General features: G+C 44.3%; 1 protein-coding gene across 1 annotated transcript in view; it reads left to right on the top strand.

Annotated features, from left to right (window-relative positions):
* The window catches only part of GIT1 (GIT ArfGAP 1), a 134,812-nt gene that overhangs the window by 93,985 nt on the left and 19,641 nt on the right, over positions 1-21,186 (top strand). The window contains 3 exon segments of the mRNA XM_033921261.1: positions 12,356-12,453; positions 13,086-13,197; positions 13,573-13,706. Coding sequence (XP_033777152.1) covers positions 12,356-12,453; positions 13,086-13,197; positions 13,573-13,706 — 344 coding nt within the window.

Genomic DNA, 21,186 nt, shown 5'->3' with positions numbered 1-21,186 from the left:
AACTTTCACCAATGCACATCAATGCTCCTAATCTATCTAATCATCACCAAGATCTGCACAGCCGACCCAACATACTCTGCTCCTATCCCAGTCCACTACTCCCTACACCGCACAGTAAAATCCAAATTTCATACCCTCACACACCATACTCCATATGACGGCCCAGCTACAGGCCCTCCCACAGATACATCCCCGCCACCCATCCCAAATCCTCCTCCCCCCCACAGATCCACCAAACATGGCATGAAAAAACAAAGAACACTAAAAAAGCTAGCCTACTCCCATTACTCTCCAACAGACCACACTAACTACCAGAACCTACAAGGATTCTACCTAAACATCAGATCAATGAGAAACAAGTCCATTCTCATCAAAGACTGGCTATCCGAAACTAACCCTGACTTCATACTATTCACGGAAACATGGCTACTCTCAGACAAAGACATTATTATCAAAGACTGCCTCCCCCCAGGCTTCAAGATTCTATCCCTAGCTAGAACCTGGGGAAGGGGAGGAGGGCTAGCAATAATCTTTAAAGACCACCTAAACTGCACCGTACTTAATTCCAAATCCTCTCCCAATTCAGAAATACTAGCCATCTCTCTAACCTCAAACCCCTTTGCCTCCTCCCTAACAATCACCTTATTCTATATCCCTCCAAAAAAATGGACCCTAGCCAAAGAAGACTTTGCAGAATTCCTACTAACCAACTCTCTAACAAGTCCATACAACCTACTATGTGGGGATATCAACATCCACCTAGAGCAAACAAAACAACCAGATGTATCTGACTTCTGGCTGCTAATCTCCCAACTAGGTTATTCCAAACCCCCACCCATCAAAACTCACCAAAAAGGACATCAACTAGACCTGGTGACATTCTCCGCCAAAGAATCAACCAATCCCAAATTCCGCTGGAAACAAGATAACTGGACAGACTCCCTATGGTCTGACCACAGACTATGTAGCTTCGCCATTGACTGCCAACAAAAAACCACCACCAACAACAAAACAAGAAACAAAAAAACTCACAACACTAGAGGTAAAATCGACCCTATAGTATTCTGGTCCCGCTATGAAACCATCACAAAACAAAACGAAGAAACAGCTCAAATTATGACTTCCTGGATCAAAAACAGCACAAACATTCTAAACGAAATAGCTCCCATAAAAACTCGCAGAATCAGAACTCCTAACCTGGATGGATGGTTTGACGCAGAACTACTCCTAGTAAAAAGGGACCTTAGAAAATCTGAAAGACTTTGGACTAAATCTGGAACCCAGGAACACAGAGTGGCCTGGAGACTCAAATTAAAAAACTACAAACACCTCATCAATGAAAAACGAAAAAATTTCTACACCCATAAAATAGGAAACGTCACAACTAACAGTAGCAACCTCTTTAAACTAGTCAACGACCTTTACAATCTTGAGACGCTCACTGTTAATCATGAAGAATCCACACTAACCGCTAACACCCTTGCAGACTTCTTTAACAACAAGATACAAAAACTAAGGTTATCTATAACTGCCCTAGCCAAGCCCCACGAGGACTTTCCCATACTCCCCAACACCGACATGTCTAATCCGGACCTCGGGTCCAGAACAGACCTAAGCTGGAACCAATTCAAAACTATAGACTGGCAAACCTTCAACAAATATTACAATAAGTACTCCAACTCCTTTTGCAGACTGGACACCTGCCCCCCAAACATTATGAAAACCGCGCCAATCCATTTCAAAGCCAACATGTTGGCATGGGTAGACCTCCTACTATCCACAGGTAGTTTCCCAACAGAGCAGGGCCACATCTCGATAGCCCCATTAATAAAAAACACGAAAGAACCACCCAATGACCCATCCAATTACAGACCGATCGCTAGTATCCCACTGTTCACCAAAATAGCAGAAGGGATGGTAAATGCCGAACTTACCACACCTGGAAAAATTTAATGTCCTAAATGATAATCAATCAGGCTTCCGCTCCGATCACAGCACTGAAACCATTATAGCCTCTTTACTTGACCACCTTCACACACTCTTCAGCCAGGGCTCTAGTGCCCTGATCATCCAGCTTGATCTCAGCAGTGCATTCGACCTGGTCGACCACACCATCCTACTAGACTGCCTTGCTTACATTGGCATCTCCGGCCAAGTTCTCAGCTGGTTTCATGGATTCCTACGAAACAGATCATACAGGGTGTTTAAGAACAACTCTCTCTCATATAGCTGGGACAACTCCTGTGGCGTTCCACAGGGTTCCCCCCTGTCCCCCACCTTATTTAATGTCTACCTTACCTCCCTAGGAAACCTCCTGCAAAGCCTCAAACTCAAATTCTTTATCTACGCGGATGACATCACAATAGTCATCCCACTAATCAATTTCACACCAGAGTTTCTTACCTCACTCTCAAATATACTCACTCAGATTGAATGCTGGATGTTATCCTACAAACTAAAACTAAACCCCGACAAAACAAAATTCTTACTAGCCACCCCCAACGACAAAATCAAAGACACCACAATTCAAGTGAAAGGATCTACTTTCCCCCTCGAACAAACCTTAAAAATACTGGGAGTCACACTAGATAAACATTTATCCCTGGAGAAACACACAGACATCACAGTTAGGAAATGCATCGCGGTGCTATGGAAACTCCGCACCATTAAAAAATACTTTGACGAGACCTCATTCCGCCTGCTAGTACAATCCTCCATCCTTAGCATACTAGATTACTGCAATATTATTTACTTGAGCTCCACGAAGAAAACCATTAGAAGACTCAAAATGATCCAGAACACTGCGGTCCGCCTCATATTCGGCCTGAAAAAATGGGAACATGTCACCCCTTTCTACCACAAACTTCACTGGCTATCCTTTGAATCCAGAGTCCTATTCAAATTTGCCTGCTTCTGCTATAAAACAGTATTTGGCCTATCCCCAAGCTACTTAAACCCTCACTTCTATCTGAATCACATAAACAAGCACTCCCGCAGAATTCAACTCTTCGCCTTCCCCTCCCTAAAACTATGTCACTACAAAAGATTCCTTGATAAAACTTTTGCCTTCCAGGCTGCCAAACTGAACCCATGGCTAGCCCAAATTGTCCTTGAGGCCCCCACCTACCTTGGGTTTAGAAAATCTCTCAAAACTCACCTATTCCATGGACAAGACACCTAACACCCCTCTCCAATGAACAACAATCTCCTCCTCCCCCCTTCCACCTCCTTTCCCAACCTACCCACCCCCTCCCCCCCCTAACCTACCCCCCTCTCTTCTCCTAACTACATTCTACCTCCTTGCTCCAAATATTGTTCAATTGTTTTCGAACCACTTGTAATTTTTTGTTAATCTAATGTAAACCGCCTAGAACTCCTTGGGTATGGCGGTATACAAAAATAAAGTTATTATTATTATTATTATTATCGTAAAGTTTTAAGAATCTTCCTCTCAGAGTAGAACAGGGATCTTAAAGTCCCTCCTTGAGGGCCGCAATCCAGTCGGGTTTTCAGGATTTCCCCAATGAATATGCATTGAAAGCAGTGCATGCACATAGATCTCATGCATGGTCATTTGGGAAATCCTGAAAACCTGACTGGATTGCGACCCTCAAGGAGGGACTTTGAGACCCCTGGAGCAGAACAAAGCCAAGAAAAGGCAAAGACTTGTTTTTGGGGGGGTTGTTTTTTTTCGTGTTTTTAAAGCATTATAGACATTGATGACTTTAAATGGGGACTAGTTCAAAAGAAAACAGAAAACGACATAATCGGGTTAACAAAAATTACGTCAGACTTGAAGCCGAGTTGGTTTCCGGTCACATCAATAAATCAGAGAGGTTCTCCTGCTGCAGTTTCTTCTTCAGGGATTAAAAATGGGTCTGCAGTGGAGACAGACTGAGCAGCTCTTTGCCAGCATGGCAGTATTTAAGTAAGTTTTCTGCATGTGGGCCGCCAACTTTTAAAAACAATTGAGGGTGCTAACCTCAGCTTACAGGACGCTTCCCTAGAGTTTGCTCAAGTACCCTCTGCACCCACAGAGCTGGAACCGTTGTCTACCTACTCCTAAGACTGGCAGTATCTCGGGAACACATGAGAACTTAGGCAGGCAGCTCAACTTCCTGGGAAATGAGTCCTGCCCCTCCCTCCCTCCCTCCTCCTCTGGTTCCCTCCCTCATTCCTTACTGCAGTCTTGGACCTCCGCATCCACCGTCCATCTCCGGGGAAGCTGAGCACCATTAGAGGGAATGATGTCTCGCTTCTGAAGAGACGTGCCCTCTGCTCTTCTTTCCCTGCCCTCCACATCCTTTCCCCTGTTGCTTCTCTACGGAGCTTTCAGATTTTTGTGGTGGCACTGGGGACACAGAAGATTCAGTCTGGTGAGTTGGCAGTAAAAATGGACTCTAGCCCCAGGCAGCAGAATCTAGAGAACAGCCTGATCTATTCATTTGAAGGGAGTCAGACAGGAAGAAACATTGTAAGTGGGCTTTCCAAGAGGGTTTTGTGTCTGCTGAGCAGAAGGCGTTTTCTGTCTTGTCTCCCTTTAAACAACCTTTTTATGACTTTATTTCATCAAAGCTGAGCTCTGCAATTAAAAAAAACACCCAAAACAACAAACCCTAGAAGGAGACCAGAGATCAGCTGGGTTCTAGGACTTTTTATCCAGGAGTGAGGTGAGAAAAAAATAAACAGGCCTTATGATCCTCGTCTGGTATCATATTCTATGATAGTGGTAGGAACCAGGCTTGGAGAATGCAATATTGCAAACGGTTCACCGTAGGGTACAGGGAAGGGTTAAATGTAATGATACTGCGGGCTAGCGGGTTGCAACTTTGCAGAAACTAACCAGGTCGAAACTGGTAGATTGGTGCTGTAGGATTCCACAGGCAGGGTGCAGTGGAAGAGAAAACATTCCCCTGTGCACAAGTTAATTTTGCAACAGATAATGGAGGTGTAATTAAAAAGGCATCATTGCTAGAACATGAAGAACAAACTGGATTTTATCTCAAGTGCCTCTTTAAATAACAAGGTCTCAAACGGTTTATGGCCTTAAAAGCAAGAATGAAACATTTAAATTGGACCCAGAAAGTGATAGGTAGCCAGTATAAGCTTTTTTTAAATGGCAGAAAGACATTAATGGAATTTAGTCACCAGTCCAGCTGCTTCATTTTGGCTCAGCTGGAGTCTCTGGTGTTTTCTGAAGTAGATCAATATATAAGGAATGCATTTATTATTCAGCTTGATATTCCCTAAATACTCAGTAGGTGGTTTACAAATTTTAACTACTGTTTAAAGCACTGAGATGATAATGAGGGAAGCCCAGTTCAAATCCTGCTGGTGCTCCTTAGGATCTCGGACAAGACACTTATGGCAACACGCACAAAACACAGTCCTTAAGACTGTGTGAGTTGCTGTTGGCTGATTCTGGAACAGCGATTGATGTTCCAACAAGTTCCCATGCAAATGATTTCCACAAAGATTTGCCCTAATCCCATCTGACCAATTGCTCTGAGAGCAACTTTGACACATGTGCAGAGCCGAAGAGCTGGTTTGGGGAAGCCTGAACAGCTGAGCGGCAGGGGAAGCCCTAAAGCAGCCTCCTGCCACCTAGCTGTTGGGGCTTTTTACTTTTTTTGTTTTTAAAGGTACAGATGTTGTGCATGTGTTACACACACATGCACGCATGTACAATATCTGCCCCATTAAAAAAAAAATGCCATGCTGGCCCTCCCTGACAATACTCCCCCTCCCCAGACAACTCCCCCCGGAAACAGAAAAGAGGCAGGAAGGATGCCCATTCCCTTATGCCACTGTGAAAACTCCCTCCCCCTACCCTATGCCAGCTCAAATAAGCAGGAGGGATGCCCACTCCCTCCTGCCAGCACAAACCCCCTTTGCACTGACCCCCCCCAAACTGACCCTCCACTCCCTCACTCCCCTCTCTACAAAAAAAAAAAAAGCAGCTGGAGAGATGCCCACTCCCTCCTGCCATCAGATACACCACCACCACCACCCCCTCCCCCGACCAGTACCTGTAAATTAGTTGACGGCAGGAGGAATGCCCAGTCCCTCCTCCTCATGCTCGCCACTGCAAAATAGCGGGCCTTCCCGGTGCATCCTGAGATGCATGAGAAGGAGCCTAAGGCCCTGATTGACTCAGACACCTAAGGACCGACCCTTCCCTGGTGGCAGGGGGAGTGGGCATCCCTCCTGCCAATTTTTTTTTTTTGTAGGAAGGAGAGCGGGGGAGAGGTCAGTTTAGGGGGGTTGCAGTGGACATCTCTTATGCCAATTTTGGCTGGCAAGGGGGGTTCCGCAGTGGCAGGAGGGAATGGGCTTCCTTCCTGCTGATTTTGGTTGACGCGGGGGAAAGGGTCATCAGGGGTGGGAGGGGGCCTGTCACAGCATTCTTTTTTTAATGGGATAGATATTGTGTGTGTTACACACACCCCAACATCTGTGCTCATAGAAAAAAATGACAAGGAGGAGCTTAATCAAAATGGTGGGCTGAACGTGCTCGAGCCTTTTACCTGTCTGATGGTAAAGCGTAAGTCCAAGACCTGGGTTTACCCCTCGGAACCCGGGGTACAGCACTTTCCTGGCCCGATGGATGCGTTCGTTGAGCGCGGCCCTAAAGAAGATCCAGACGGAAAATCCTCGGTGCAAGGTTGGGGGCATGTTGGAGAATCCTAGCACCTCTTTCGAGGAGATCAGGTTTCGCCGGAAGAGCGCAACACGCCAGCGCAGCCACACACCCCGACGAGTGCTGCAGGACGCGGGGACTGAGAGGAGCATAGCAGCGCTCTCTGAGAGCTGCGAAGAAGACCTGGAAGAAGAAGAACTTGCAATCAGGAGATTATCATCTACTTCCTTGATACAACCGACGCCGCGTGGTAAACTGGACTTGGCAGAGGAACAGCAAGTACCGACATCGATAAATGTTCAACCAGATACTGTGAAACTTAGTGAGCTGAAGTTTATCCATAAAGTCGCACCCCTGGAAAAGCCAACAGTAATTGATTTAAACCAGGAGTATGGAACTCCGGTCCTCGAGAGCCGTATTCCAGTTGGGTTTTCAGGATTTCCCCAATTAATATGCATTGAAAGCAATGCATGCAAATAGATCTCATGCATATTAATTGGGGAAATCCTGAAAACCCAACTGGAATACGGCTCTCGAGGACCAGAGTTCCCTACCCCTGATTTAAACTCTATATGGGAAACAATTTTAACTTTACAGTTTTCTTTAGGGACTCATTTGCAAACGTTATCCACTCACTGCTCTGCTATATTAAATGAGACATTAACTCTGCAACAAAAAGTGGATAAATTAGAAAAAAAAAAAAAATCAATTGAACAAGAGAAAAAATTGGAAATTCTTGGAGCACAAAATCAGCTCCTAATGAAAGAAGATGGTAATATTAATTTCAAGATGGAAGTCTTGGAAAATATCACACGAAGACAAAATTTAAGGTTGATTAATTTTCCTAAATTAACAACTACTTCACCAATAGATATGTTTAAACGATATCTCTCAGAGATTCTGAAAATCCCACAGAACTCTTTTCCACCCATTTCTAAAATTTATTATCTTTCCATGGGAAAGAAGAAAACTCTGAAAGAGCATCCGGAACCTGTATTAGATCTATTGGACTTGACGAATTTAATAGAAAAATCAGATTCAGAACCGTTTACATCTGCTACATTATTTGTGCAATTAGCTCTAGATTCAGATGGAGATTGGTTATTGAAGTTGTTTTTCAAAATACAAAGATGTTTTGCTTCTGAATCAAAAAATAAGAATGTATCCAGATGTGTCTAGATCAGTGGTCTCAAACTCAAACCCTTTGCAGGGCCACATTTTGGATTTATAGGTACTGTATTTGCCGGCGTATAAGACGACTGGGCGTATAAGACGACCCCCCAACTTTTACAGTTAAAATATAGAGTTTGTTATATACTCGCCGTATAAGACTACCCCTTCTTCCGCACACCTTCTGCACAACAAATAAAACTTAAAAGAACATCAGAATTTATTTCAACAATTTTAATTAATTCACTAAAGCTGAATAGAACAATAAACCCATGGGAGCTGCCATGCTATTTGTTTTCTAAACTGTTAACCAAACTGAAACTGTCAATGATAGAAGGAAGATAACACATAGAGGGAGAGAGCAAGTGCCGGGCAAGTCCCTAGCAAGTTTGCTGGCATGACAGTTTCCCTTTAAAAGCCTTCAAAAGCCTCCTGTTCGCCCCCGCAACTTCCTTAAGGGCTAGACTCCACACACGGCCGCATGTGCGAGAGACGTAGTAAAGAGAAAAGGGGTGGGGCCAGAGCGCCGCTGCTTCCCGCTGCGCAGGATGAAGGAGCTGGCACCCTTGTCACACTGATGTCCCGCCATGGCCCCGCTGATGTCCCGGCAGGTTTACTAGTACCGTAAGCACCGTAAGGAGGTAAGGAAGGAGATGTTAGGGCATGTAAAGTAGAGAGTTGCGCGGGGACAGAAATCCCACCCGTCCCCACCCGTCCCTGCCAAAGTCCCACCCGTCCCCATGAGGAATCCCTCCGTCCCCACCCGTCCCCACGAGGAATCCCCTCCGTCCCCGCCCATCCCTATAAACTTCAGAAATAGTTATTTCATTTAATTATGCTACTGAATTAAAGGCTCTGGTAGAAACCCATTTACAAATAAGCAAAAAGACTTTATTAATTTGAAAATATTAATTGGGAAGAATACATACTTTGTAAACGGGTTTCTACCAGAGCCTCTAATGTTTATAAATTTTTATCAACACAACTAATATACAACTTTATCCTGAAGCAAAAAAAAAAAAAAAGAAATAGAATTCTTTTCCTACCTTTGTTGCCTGGTTTCTGCTTTCCTCATGTTCTCATTCAATTCCTTCCATCCACTATCTCTCTTCCTTCTGCATCTTCCATTTGCTCTGTTACTGTGCCTCTCCCTTTCTTCCCCCTTCCAAATTGGTCTGGCACCCATCTTCTTCTCTCCGCTCCCCCCATAGTCTGGCATCTGTCTTCTTCCCTGCCAGCGTCTTCTCCCTACTCTCTCTTCCTCATTTCCTTTGTGTCCTTCTCCCCCCCATCTTCCCCATGTCCTTTCAGCATCCTTCTCCCCCCTCTGTCTTCCACAAGTGCTTTCAGAGTCCTTCCCCCCCCGCCCTTCCCATGGCCTTTCAGCGTCCTTCTCCACCCCTTTGTATTCCCCCATGTGCTTTCAGCGTCCTTCTCCCTCTGTCTTCAAGTGCTTTCAGAGTCCTTCCCCCCTCCTGTCTTCACCATGGCCTTTCAGCGTCCTTCTCCCCCCCTCCTTCTCTACAGCCCCGGGTGCAGCACAGCCGGCCAGGTCCCCTTACTTTTGTGGCACTTCCCCGACCGACCGACAACAGCCCCAGTCCGACAAACCTCCCTGCCCTTAACCGCGAATCTAAATTACCTTCTTACAGCTGCTGTAAGAAGGTAATTTAGATTCGCGGCTACAGGGCAGGGAGGATTGTCGGACCCGGGCTGTTATCGGTCAGTCGGGGAAGTGCCACAAAAGTAAGGGAACCTGGCCGGCTGTGCTGCAACCGGGGCGGGGCGGGCCGCCCCTCTCCCTTGGTAGCCACTCGAACCGCAAGGCTACTCTCCTTCTCCTTATCTGCCCTGCCTGCAGCACAGAGCCGAACGGAAGTCTTCCCGACGTCAGCGCTGACGTCGGAGGGAGGGAGGGCTTTGTTTAAGCTTTGTTTAAGCCCTCCCTCCCCTCCGACGTCAGCGCTGACGTCGGGAAGACTTCCGTTCGGCTCTGTGCTGCAAGCAGAGAAGGTAGGGAGAAGAAGAGCCGCGTACATCCAGAAGACTGAGTACATCCAGCCCCGCAGGAGCCCCGCGACCCTCAGAGGCGTCCCCATTGGATCCCCGCGACCCTAGGGGGCGTCCCCACGGGATCCCCGCGACCCTAGGGGCGTCCCCGTGCAGCTCTCTAATGTAAAGTAAGGGCATGTAAACAGTACCCGGCGTATAAGACGACCCCCGACTTTGGGGAGGATTTTAAGGTACTGAAAAGTCGTCTTATATGCCGGCAAATACGGTACTTGGAGGGCCTCAGAAAAAAATAGTTAGTGTCTTATTAAAGAAATGACAATTTTGCATGAGGTAAAATTCTTTATAGTTTGTAAATCTTTCCTTTTGGATAAGTCTTAATAATAATATAGCAATTATAGTTAAAGAGACATATGATCAAGAAAGTGTTTTATTTACTGTTGTGATTATGATAAACATACCGAGGGCCTCAAAATAGTACCTGGCGGGCTGCATGTGGCTCCCGGGCTGTGAGTTTGAGACCACTGGTCTAGATTAACGCAAAAAAAGAGGAAACAATTTTTGCTATTGAGACCCCAGGTTTTAAAACTGGGAGCTATTTTTGCATTAAGGTTTCCTTGTAAATGTTTGATTAATTTCAAGGGGGCCACATATACCTTTTTTGAATCTACACAGTTGACGAGATATTATTTTGGAAAATGAGGTGAGGTCTGAAAGTACCCTTGTCAATATCCAGGAATGAATGCTCAAAAAAGTTTAGATTGGGTCCATTTCAGGCGACCATCATTTTCCTTAAATAAGTGAGGGAGTAGATTAATCTTCGATCTTTATGACATTCCTTCTTTATTTTATTGTGGACTAACAAACAGTTGAAACATGACTAATTTACCTCATTATTTTATTGCTTTTGTGGTTTGATATAAGTTGGATACTGTTGATTACATATGATTATTATTGTCATAAAAAACTGAAATTCAATAAAGAAGTAAAAATGAAAAAGAAAAAAAACACAAAACAGCAGATCAACAGGTCTAGCTAGACTTGTCCCGATTCTGGATGCCTGGTTTTAATATTAATGATCTAATTTCATGTCAGATTGAAGAATGTAAGACCGCATGGCAAACCACGCAGTAAGCCTGCTTTAGAATATCAGGTCGGCAAATACGATTGGTCGCCAAACCAGTCAGACTGGTTTAGAGATGATCATTAGACGATTGGAGGCTTTAGTGCATCTGGCCCTTAATCCTCCATTAGGTACAAAATCAGGGGCCCTTTTACTAATGCTTAGTGCGTGCTAAATGCTTTGTATTCTATGGGCCATATGGCACTTAGCACATGCTAATGACCATTAATGCACACTAAGCTCAAGTGAAAGGGTCCCTTGGATTGTAAACATGTCAGGGACAGGAAAGCACTTGGAATACTCTGAATGCAACTTACCTTGAGGAGCTAAAAAGGTGTGAGCTCAATCCAAGTAAATATTAAATAAATAAATAACACTTGGGTACCCCAAACACATGCCACCTGCCACAATATTGCCAACAAACTCAGTAATAGCCTCCATCCCTATAATCCCACCCCCAAGCTAATCCACTAGCCAGACTCCTATGATGTCAGTAATACTCTACAGCAGGGCTGCCCAAGTCCGGTCCTCGAGATCTACTGGCAGGCCAGGTTTTCAGGATATCCACAATGAACATGCATGAGAGAGATTTGCATACCAAGAAGGCAGTGCAGGCAAATCTCTCTCATGCATATTCATTGTGGATTTCCTGAAAACCTGGCCTGCCAGTAGATCTCAAGGACCGGACTTGGGCAGCCCTGCTCTACAGGCTGTTCTTAGAACTGCAGTAATCTGAGAAGAGATGAATCGTAGCTAGAGCAGGGTAGGCAATTCTGGTCCTTGAGAGCCACAGGGCAGGTTTTCAGGATATCCACGATAAATGTGCATGAGATAGATTTGCATAGAGCTTAGTTATCTAGAAAAAGATGGTGTTGGTGAACCCATTGCAATTAAAAAAAGAAACCCTGTTCTTTACAACAGAAGAGAAAGGTCCTTCCTTCCTTTGTCAAACAGAATCTAAGATGACTAGCCGCTTCAGTGTGGGTGAAAGGGTAAGCTTGGCATGGGCTGTTTTGGTCACAATTTATCTACCACAAAAATGAGGTTTTCTTAGGGTGGTGCTTCAGTTTAATATTCAAACAGATATTTTTTATTATTGGCATTTCATAAACAATTCACAAGAGAAATTTCTTGTTACATGAAACTCAGAGACAAATACACAGTAGAAGTTAATTTTAACACGAGAAAAGAAAAAAAATTGTTCACCCTTCCTTAGACCTCAATTTAACGAATATTCAACCACATTTCTACATGTTCTAGATGTAAATGAAAGCTAGAGATATCTCCATAACATCAGATCTTACTGCAGCATAGTTCTATGTATCATTGGCACGCAGATGGTAATTCACAACATACCCATAAACTAACCTGCCTGGTAGACTTGCTTAATTATTTCCATCTTTCTCTTATAGTCTGGTTGACCACACAGAATCACAGCACGCTGGTGACGGAGCGCAGTGCCGTTCCCTTCCTGCCAGTGAATCCTGAATACTCAGCAACCCGCAACCAGGTGAGAGGAAGCAGGGGAGCAGATAATCTACTAGCAGCAAAGGATCTCCATAGCTAGGGGTGCATGGGCAGGGAACTGAGGGGTTGTTAAGTTTGTTTTTCCAAACAGATCAGGCATTGGAATTTGTCCCTTGAGAGGTTATGATGAGTAACAAGATTCTCAGAGCCTGAGATGGAAAGGTGTCCTTGTTCTTATCCTTTTTTCCAATCAAACTGCCTAATAGATACTTTTATTTCCTATGAAGATAAATATAAATTTCTTTTGGCTGCTCTATACTCTGATCTCTCTAAACCTCTTTCATCAGCTCAGAAAAGATATGTTACAAATTCTCTAAAGATCTACATTTCTCTGGTAATGTAGTGGCAGATCAATTGAAAAGCTTATTTCCAAAACCCATTTAATCCATATTAATTACATTGGACCTAAAGAGGTTTGGAAATAAGCCCCTTCAGTTGATGAAATGATAAGTGGCAGTAGTTCAGCCTCACCACCAGATGGCAGTGCAAGAGAGAGGAGTATTTAGGAGAGGTGCTAAGATAGTATACCTTGTGACTTCTTAACGATAGCAGGGATGGGTTGGGAAATAATTCTAAGAAAATGGGGGATCTGAGTGTTCTCTCCTTCTCTGGCAGGGGCGACAGAAGCTTGCTAGATTCAATGCCAGAGAATTTGCTACACTGATTATTGACATCCTGAGTGAAGCCAAGAGACGGCAACAGGGCAAGAGTCTCATCAGTCCCACAGGTGACACTGACTGAATATTTCTGTAGAATCTGAAGACACGGATGACATGGGAGGTGGGCTAGAAAGTGGCACCTAAGGTTTCTTGTGACTGTCCCTAGAATCAAGTCACAAGAGATAGTGTAGCCTGGCCTAACCAGAAAGTCTATCCTCTGGGAAATTGAATCCTTTTTTGCATTACTGGTTTGATTTTCTTCAAAGCCTTTGATAAACTTTATAATGTCTTCACAATACACCTGCTTCTCTATCTGATGCTCTGACAGAGACTGGTTTGGAGATTTTGGCACAAGGAGCACCTTCAGAAGCAGAGAAAAGAGGATTACTAAGCTGGAGTATCTAGTTTCTTGACTGCCTTTCATCTTTCTCTCTTGTGCCCAGATAATCTAGACTACTCCCTGCGAAACCGGAGTGACATTGATGACCAGCACGATTATGACAGTGTAGCTTCAGATGAGGATACGGATCAGGAGCCACTAAGAAATTCCAACTCTGCAAGGAACAACAGGGCCCGGGTGAGTCGGGATCCTTCCCAGCCTCTGCTGATTACTTTTAGCTTAGCCTGTTTCTCATTGGATACAGTGTCCCTCCTTGTCTCCCCTTCCCTCCTACTTTTAGGCAGTATGCACATGCGAATCTCAAGGGGAATGCTACTTGGTGCAAACTGTTGGGGGGGGGGGTTGACATTGATTGTATGCTACGGTGGACCATGCTAGAGTGGACCATACTAAACTGGGAGACTGGATACCCCCCAAAAGTAAGAATGAAAGCCAATTGCTTTGTGAATTATATTTGCTTTTTTTGGTGCCTCTGGAAGGATATAGATGGGAATGGAGGCAATATGAGAATTTTCAAAGGAATTTACCCAGCTAATTACTGGTAAGCAGTAATCTGGATAAGTTCTCCAGGTTCAAAACTGCCCTCCACCTAAGGCCATGATTGGCCCAGACACCTCAGACCCCTCCAAAAGGAGGAGTACGAGGCATCTGAGCCAATCAGGGACTTCCTTAGGAAGGAGCCTAAGGAACTTCCTGATTGGAGCCTGATTGGCCAATCAAGCGACTCCTAAGGAAGTCCCTGATTGGCTCAGATGCCTCAGGCCCCTCCCAAGGGAGGATCCCGAGGTATCTGAGTTAATCAGGGCCCTAGGCCCCCACCCGGTGCATTATATGAGGGAAGGGGCCTAAGGCCCAGTGTCGTTGGCGAGAGAGGAGGAGCAGGAGGTGTTTTCAGTACCTCATGCTCCCAAATTTTAAGGCACGGTGGCCTAGAGGGGGGGAGGTCCTTTGTGGCAGGAGGGAGTGGGCATCCCTCCTGCCATTTGTTTTAGGTTTAGGTGGGTCCCTGCATGTATCCGAGGGAGGGGGGGAGCACGATTGTCGGGGGTCGTTGGAGGAGGAGCGGTGGGGGGGATTTTCTTTTTTCTTTATGGGACAGATATTTTGTGTGTATAATATATGCAAAATATCTTTGCCATTGGAAAAAAAATGGAAAAAATACCAGGCAGACCTGTCAGTAACGCAGTTATCGACAGTTCTACAACAATCGTATTTTAGGATTGTTAAAACCCGATGCTAAATAGCCAAGCGATGTAAGTGAATAAATCGCTTGGCTATTTGGCATGGGGTTTTACTAATTTGCATGGGTTGGATCGGATCAGATCAAAAAATGGGCGATCAAGGGGAAAACACGCGGTGGGCCGTTTAGTGAATCGGGTCGATTAGCAGGCGACGATCGCTGACTTTGGTGAATCTACCCTTAATGACCACATTTAAATGCAGTCAGCGCTAATGGTTTCAGCGCCCAATAACATGCATGAACCCAGGCGCTAACCGCTTTTACTGCAGCATTAACTTTGAACATTTCCACAGGCCTCGTTTGTTCTGAAGATATTTCAGCAACTGTACCATCAGTTTCCGGGTGTCATTCTGTAATAATACTTTAATGTCTGTACAAAGGCTTGCTTGTTCAACAACAGTTTCTAGCCTTTGGCCTTATCCTGGGCCTGGGCCTGTTCCTTTTCTCTCTCTCCTCCAGTGCAGGCGTGTAAATGTGGGCTCTGTGTGTTTTATATTCATTCTGGTTCTGGCTCCAGAGACTGTGTTGTGGTTAATTCTGGTCCTTGAAGTCACTTTTGGAAATCGTCATTGCCCAGGAATGAGCCTATGAGCCTGCCAGCTGTTTTCTTCTAACTCCCTAAAAATTAACTAGAAGTATGCCAACAGGGAGGAATACAGATGTGTTGATATGTTACTGTGAGATTGCACAGGCTTTTTTTATAGGATGCCTGATGTGTTTTGTGTTTTTATTGGAACGTTTTCACTTTACCAATGTTTAACTCGGAGCATAATACAACTGATCCATCAAAGCATTTTAATATAAACAAAAACCTCCACCTATCTATCCGCTTCCCATCCTAAAATCTACATGCAGCCTAAATTGCCCTGTCAGATTTAACCTGTTAAAATCTGACCAAATAGCAGCAGCTGGTACAATCCTGGTTTCTTTGATGCATCACAAACCAGTCTACCCTGCCAATACCACTCCCACCCCTGCCTTATTCTCTTCCTCCACACTCTGCTTCAACTACCTGAATGTTTTATTTTCTCTTCTGAATCCAGCATTTCCCTTGAAATCACTTATCATATATCCTGATTAGGGACTGATTAGGGGCTGTTCCCCCTTCCTCCTCCCCACCCTCATATATGTATAATTCTCAGTCCAGGCCTACCTTATAAGGTCTTGAGTAGGATACAGGCTTTTATATATACATATATATATACACGCACACACGCATTTTGCTCCTTTCCTATTATAGCTTACTGTATAAATAATCTTCAGATTTCAACTAAATGCCAGAAGAAAAAGACAGTGCTTTTTGTATTGGTGGTTACTGTCCTTCTATTGTGTCTCATCTTTAGTACCTTTGTGAGGGTGGAAGTCCTGACCACATATGCGGAAGAAGGTCATATAGAAGGGGTGGGGGTCATACCAGAAATTTCATGTTTGAGTTCTTTCAGTACCCTGCGATGTATACCATCCGGTCCAGGTGATTTATCACTTCTTAACTTGTCAACTTGGGCTTAGTAAGTCTTCCAGGTTCACTGAGATTTCTTTCAGTTCCTCCACATCATCACCCTTGAAAATCATTCCTGGTTTAGGTAGATGTCTTACATCTTTTTCCATAAAAACCAAAGCAAAACTTTCATGGCCTTACCCTCCCTTAGCGCCCCTTTTGCTCCTTGATCATCCAACAGTCCCATGGATTCCCTCACAGGTATTCTGCTTCTGATGTACCTAAAAAAATTGTTATGAGTACTATGAGTTTTTGCCTCTTTGACAAGTTTCTCTTCATATTCTTTTTTAGCTTAATGCAGCTAATTTGCTAGTACTTATGTCTCTCTTCTTATTCCCTTCATTTGGATCTTTTTTCCATTTTTTAAAAGGATTTTTTTTTTTTTGCTCTAATAGCCTCTTCCACTTCACCTTTTAACCATACTAGCTCTTGTTTTCTCTTCTTTGTTAATACGTAGAATACATCTGGTCTGAGCTTCCACTATGGTATTTTTAAATAATATCCATATCTGGTTTACAATTCTAACCTCTGCCACTGTTCCTTTTTGCTTCTTTTTAACTCTTTTTCTCATTTTATCGTAGTTGCCCTTTTAAAAATTAAATGTTGCTACAGTAGATTTCTTTAGCAACATCACTCCAGATAGGTCAAATTTGATCACGTTATGATCACTGTTTCCTAGCAGACCCAACACATTTACTTCCCATACTATGCCCTGCATCCCACTAAGGGCCAAATCTAAAATAGCTCTCCCTCTTGCTGGTTCCTGGACCAGTTGCTCCAAGTTGCAGTCATTTATGATGTCTACCCAGAAATATTACCTCCCTAGCCCTACCTGATATAAAAATTTTCCAGTCAGTGTTGGGATAATTGAAATCAATTCCCTTGCCCACTCTTATATGTGGGGCAAAACCTCTTGTAGGTTGAAGACGCGTCTTGCTGGAACACCAGTTGTGTTTAAATACATGAAGGCTAGAGGAGCCTCTAGTTTCTCATTGCTTAGACCAGTGGTAGGCAATTCCAGTCCTCGAGAGCTGGAGCCAGGTTTTCAGGATATCCACAATAAATATGCATGAGATAGATTTGCATCTCAAGGAGGCAGTGCATGCAAATTCATCTCGTACATATTCATTGTGGCTATCCTGAAAACCTGACCTGGAATTGTCTACCCCTGACTTAGACCATTGTCATGATTTTTCATCTGTACATTGTGTGGCTTTAGAGCACATGTGTCAAACACAAAGCCCTGTGGGCCGAATCTGGCCCACCTAGCCATTTTATGTGGCTCAAGGCAGTGCTCCCTGCCTTGGAGTCATAGTCCAGGAACTTCCCTTTCTCACGGTCTGGCCCCAAGGCTAAGGGTGGTCACCATGTCCCCAGCATGTCTTCCCTCTTCTCTCCACACTGGTCCAATGTTGCCCTCATCTTCTGTCACGCTGAAAAATCTGCCAGTCCCAGCAGTGGTTCATCAAAGTGGCTTCCCTTCTTGTTTGCTGTCTGCCATAGTCCACCTGGGCAGAAACAAGAAGTTACATCATTGGAGAAAGACCACAGCAGACGGAAAGCAGGAAGGGGAGCCGCAGGCAAACTTGCTGAATCACTGTTGAAGCTGGAAGATTTTTCAGCGTGACAAAAGGTGAGGGTGACATCTGACTGGCGCAGAGAGGAGGAGGACATGCTGGGCCAAGGAAGCCTCCTGGACTTTTTTGAGGTTGTTTGTTTTTTTAAAGTACGAAGGGTGAGGGTAGTAAAAACAGTGCCAGATTGGGCATGGGGGGAGAGCTTATGAGGCCAGAAACATAGGACAGAAAGAGATAGTGGGCAGTGGTCTGAAGGGAGAGAAGTTGGACCTGAGGTGGTGTAGAGGAAGAGGTAAAGAGATACTTGTAGAGCTGTTGGGAAGAGAAAGGGAGAGAAGTTGGACCTTGGGATGGAAGGGAGGGAGAAATGTTAGACCTGAGGGTAGAAGGAAGAGAGAGAGATGCAGCATCTCTTTTTTTTTTTTTCCTTCCATCTCATTGTTCAGCATCAAGGGGGGAGGGAAGAAGAACAACAGAAAAGAGAGGGAGCAAAATGTTGGACCACGGGGAGAGAGGTGGACAGATGTAGTAATGGGGAGTAGATAGAAGGAAATAGAAGGCTGGGAAAGGAGTGAGATGGGAAATGGGAGAACTAGGGACTGAGAGAAGATGGAGAATTGTGAGTTAGCTGAAAATTTTAAAAGAAGGGTGAGGAAGAGGCAATGGCGTACCTAGGGTATGTGGCACCCGGGGCCCATCATTTTTTGACACTCCCCCCCATCTATATGAAAAATATGACTTTTAGTAACAATCTACATATCGCACAACAAGAGTGTACCTAGGAAAAGGCAGCATCTTAAACACTGCAGTGAGCACTAGAACACCAACACATACATTGTAAAACTAAACAAGCCAGATCCCGCACAGTCAATTGATCCTGTAGCCAATGCCAACTGAAAACTATGTTCTTTTCATACACACAGAACAGAGATACACCCTCGCCCAATATGGAATAATCAGAAACTAAAAATAGAAATATGTAGACAAAAGTTAAACTGAACCGCCAAGAAACCAGACCCTGGATACAATGCAACACCACAAAAACAGTAACACATGTCCTCTAATACAGTGCAAAATATAAAGACAGTAGATGTAAATTTGAAAAAACTGATACATAACAATCACCACTTTACAAATTAACAAATAAAAATAAAACAAATAATGAGAAATAAAAAAATACCATTTTATTGGACTAATCCCTGTAAGCTCGGTCCCCATCCCCGCAAACCACCTGATTCCATCCACACAAGCTTTGAATTGTTTATATTAAAGTATAAAAAGAAACAATATTCTGTACAATTGTCAATTTATAAATCAGTGTCTTCTCCCCACTCTCTCTTCCCCATTTCCCTTCAGCGTCCTCAGTCCACTCTCCACTTTCCTTCAGCGCATGCACATAAAAACAAGCAATTTCATTCTATTCATTCATAGAAATTAAAGTCTAAATAATGCCAGTCACATAACAAAACATGATTTTACAAAAATAATTCCCTGCACAGTCAAGCCTGCAAGGATTACTAGATGTCTTTCAGCAGCTCCCCTCCCTCCCTCCCCTTACCTTTGTGTCCAAGTCAAAATGATCTACCAACAATAAAATTTTAAAAACACAAAGCACGCTGTACGCAGAGAAAATGTTAATTATCATTTATATTCCGCGGGTTTTCAAAGAGGTCAAGGCAGATGAGTTTATGCAATGTCACCTCAGTAACAACTATACAAAAATAGACAAATATTCCCCCTCCCTTTTTACTAAACCGCGATAGCGGTTTTTAGCGCAGGGAGCTTCGCTGAATGCCCCACACTGTTCTCGACGCTCATAGCCTCCCTGCGCTAAAAAACTCTATTGCGGTTTAGTAAAAGGGGGCCATAGAGCAAAATATAGACAGCATATATAAATTCTCAAAAAGGACACATTTTGATCACTAAATTGAAAATAAAATCATTTTTCCTACCTTTGGTAATTTCATGAGTCTCTGGTTGCACTTTCTTCTTCTGACTGTGCATCCAATCTTTCTTCCCTTCTTTCAGCCTGTATGCTTCCTCTCCTCCTGACCTCATTCCCCTCCTCCCAACTTTTTCTTCCTCTCTTCCTACCCTTTCTTTCTTTCTTTCTCTCTTCATGCCCCCTTTCTTTTTTTCTGTTTCTCTTCCTGCCCTCTTACTTTCTTTCTCCTTGCCCTCCCCCAAGCCACTGCCAATGTCACTGAAATTGGGGAACAGGCCCCAAAGCCACCGGCCGCTGCCCCACCCAAGCTCTCCCTACTTCGGGCCGACCAGCATTCCTCTCCCCGATGTCAATTCTGCCGTCGGAGAAGAAGGCTGATCGGCTCAAGATCACAATCGATTGGGGGAAATGCTGCCGGGTCCTGCCTTCGCGGAAACTGAAAGTAGGCAGGACCCGGCAGCAAGAAGAGCAAATGGAAAGCTTCACTGACCTGTCTCCCGCCTTAGCCCGTAGCGAATTTATGCTTCGGGGATCTAACATGTGCGTGCCGGCTTCCCTTCTCTTCCCTCCCCTCCCCCCCGAACATAACTTCCTGTTTCGGAGGGAAGAGAAGGGAAGCCGGCACACACACGTTAAAGCCCTGGAGCATAAGTTGCTACGGGCTAAGGTGAAATCTTCAAGCTGGCTTTTTTTTTTTTTATGTTGAGCAGCAGCGGAGGCAGCAGAATTTAGCTGGGCGGTCATCTAAATTACACGGGCGGACCACCCAGCTGAAAGGCCCTAGGGCAGGGGTGCCCACACTTTTTTGACTCGCGAGCTACTTTTAAAATGACCAAGTCAAAATGATCTACCAACAATAAAATTTTAAAAAAACACAACGCACACTGTACGCATAGAATTGTTAATTATCATTCCTATTCCGGGGATTTTTCAAAGAGGTCAAAGCAGATGACTCTATGCACTGTCACCTCAGTAACAACCATACAAAAATAGACAAATACCCATCCCCCTCCCTTTTTACTAAACCACAATAGCAGTTTTTAGCACAGGGAGCTGCGCTGAATGCCCAGCGCTGCTCTCGATGCTCATAGGCTCCCTGCGCTAAAAACCACTATTGCGGTTTAGTAAAAGGGGACCATATTGTAAAATATAGACAGCAGATATAAATTCAGACACATTTTGATCACTAAATTTAAAATAAAATCATTTTTCCTACCTTGTCTGGTGATTTCATGAGTCTCTGGTTGCACTTCCTTCTTCTGACTGTGCATCCAATCTTTCTTTCAGCCTGTATGCTTCCTCTCCTCCACACCTCATTCCCTCCCCCAACTTTTTCTTCCTCTCTCCCTGACCTTTCTTTCTCTCTTCATGCCCCCTTTCTTTTTTTGTTTCTCTTC

This window comes from Geotrypetes seraphini, chromosome 15, assembly GCF_902459505.1.
Source record: "Geotrypetes seraphini chromosome 15, aGeoSer1.1, whole genome shotgun sequence".
NCBI classification, from domain to species: Eukaryota; Metazoa; Chordata; class Amphibia; order Gymnophiona; family Dermophiidae; genus Geotrypetes; species Geotrypetes seraphini.
This window is presented reverse-complemented; position numbering and strand designations above follow the sequence as displayed.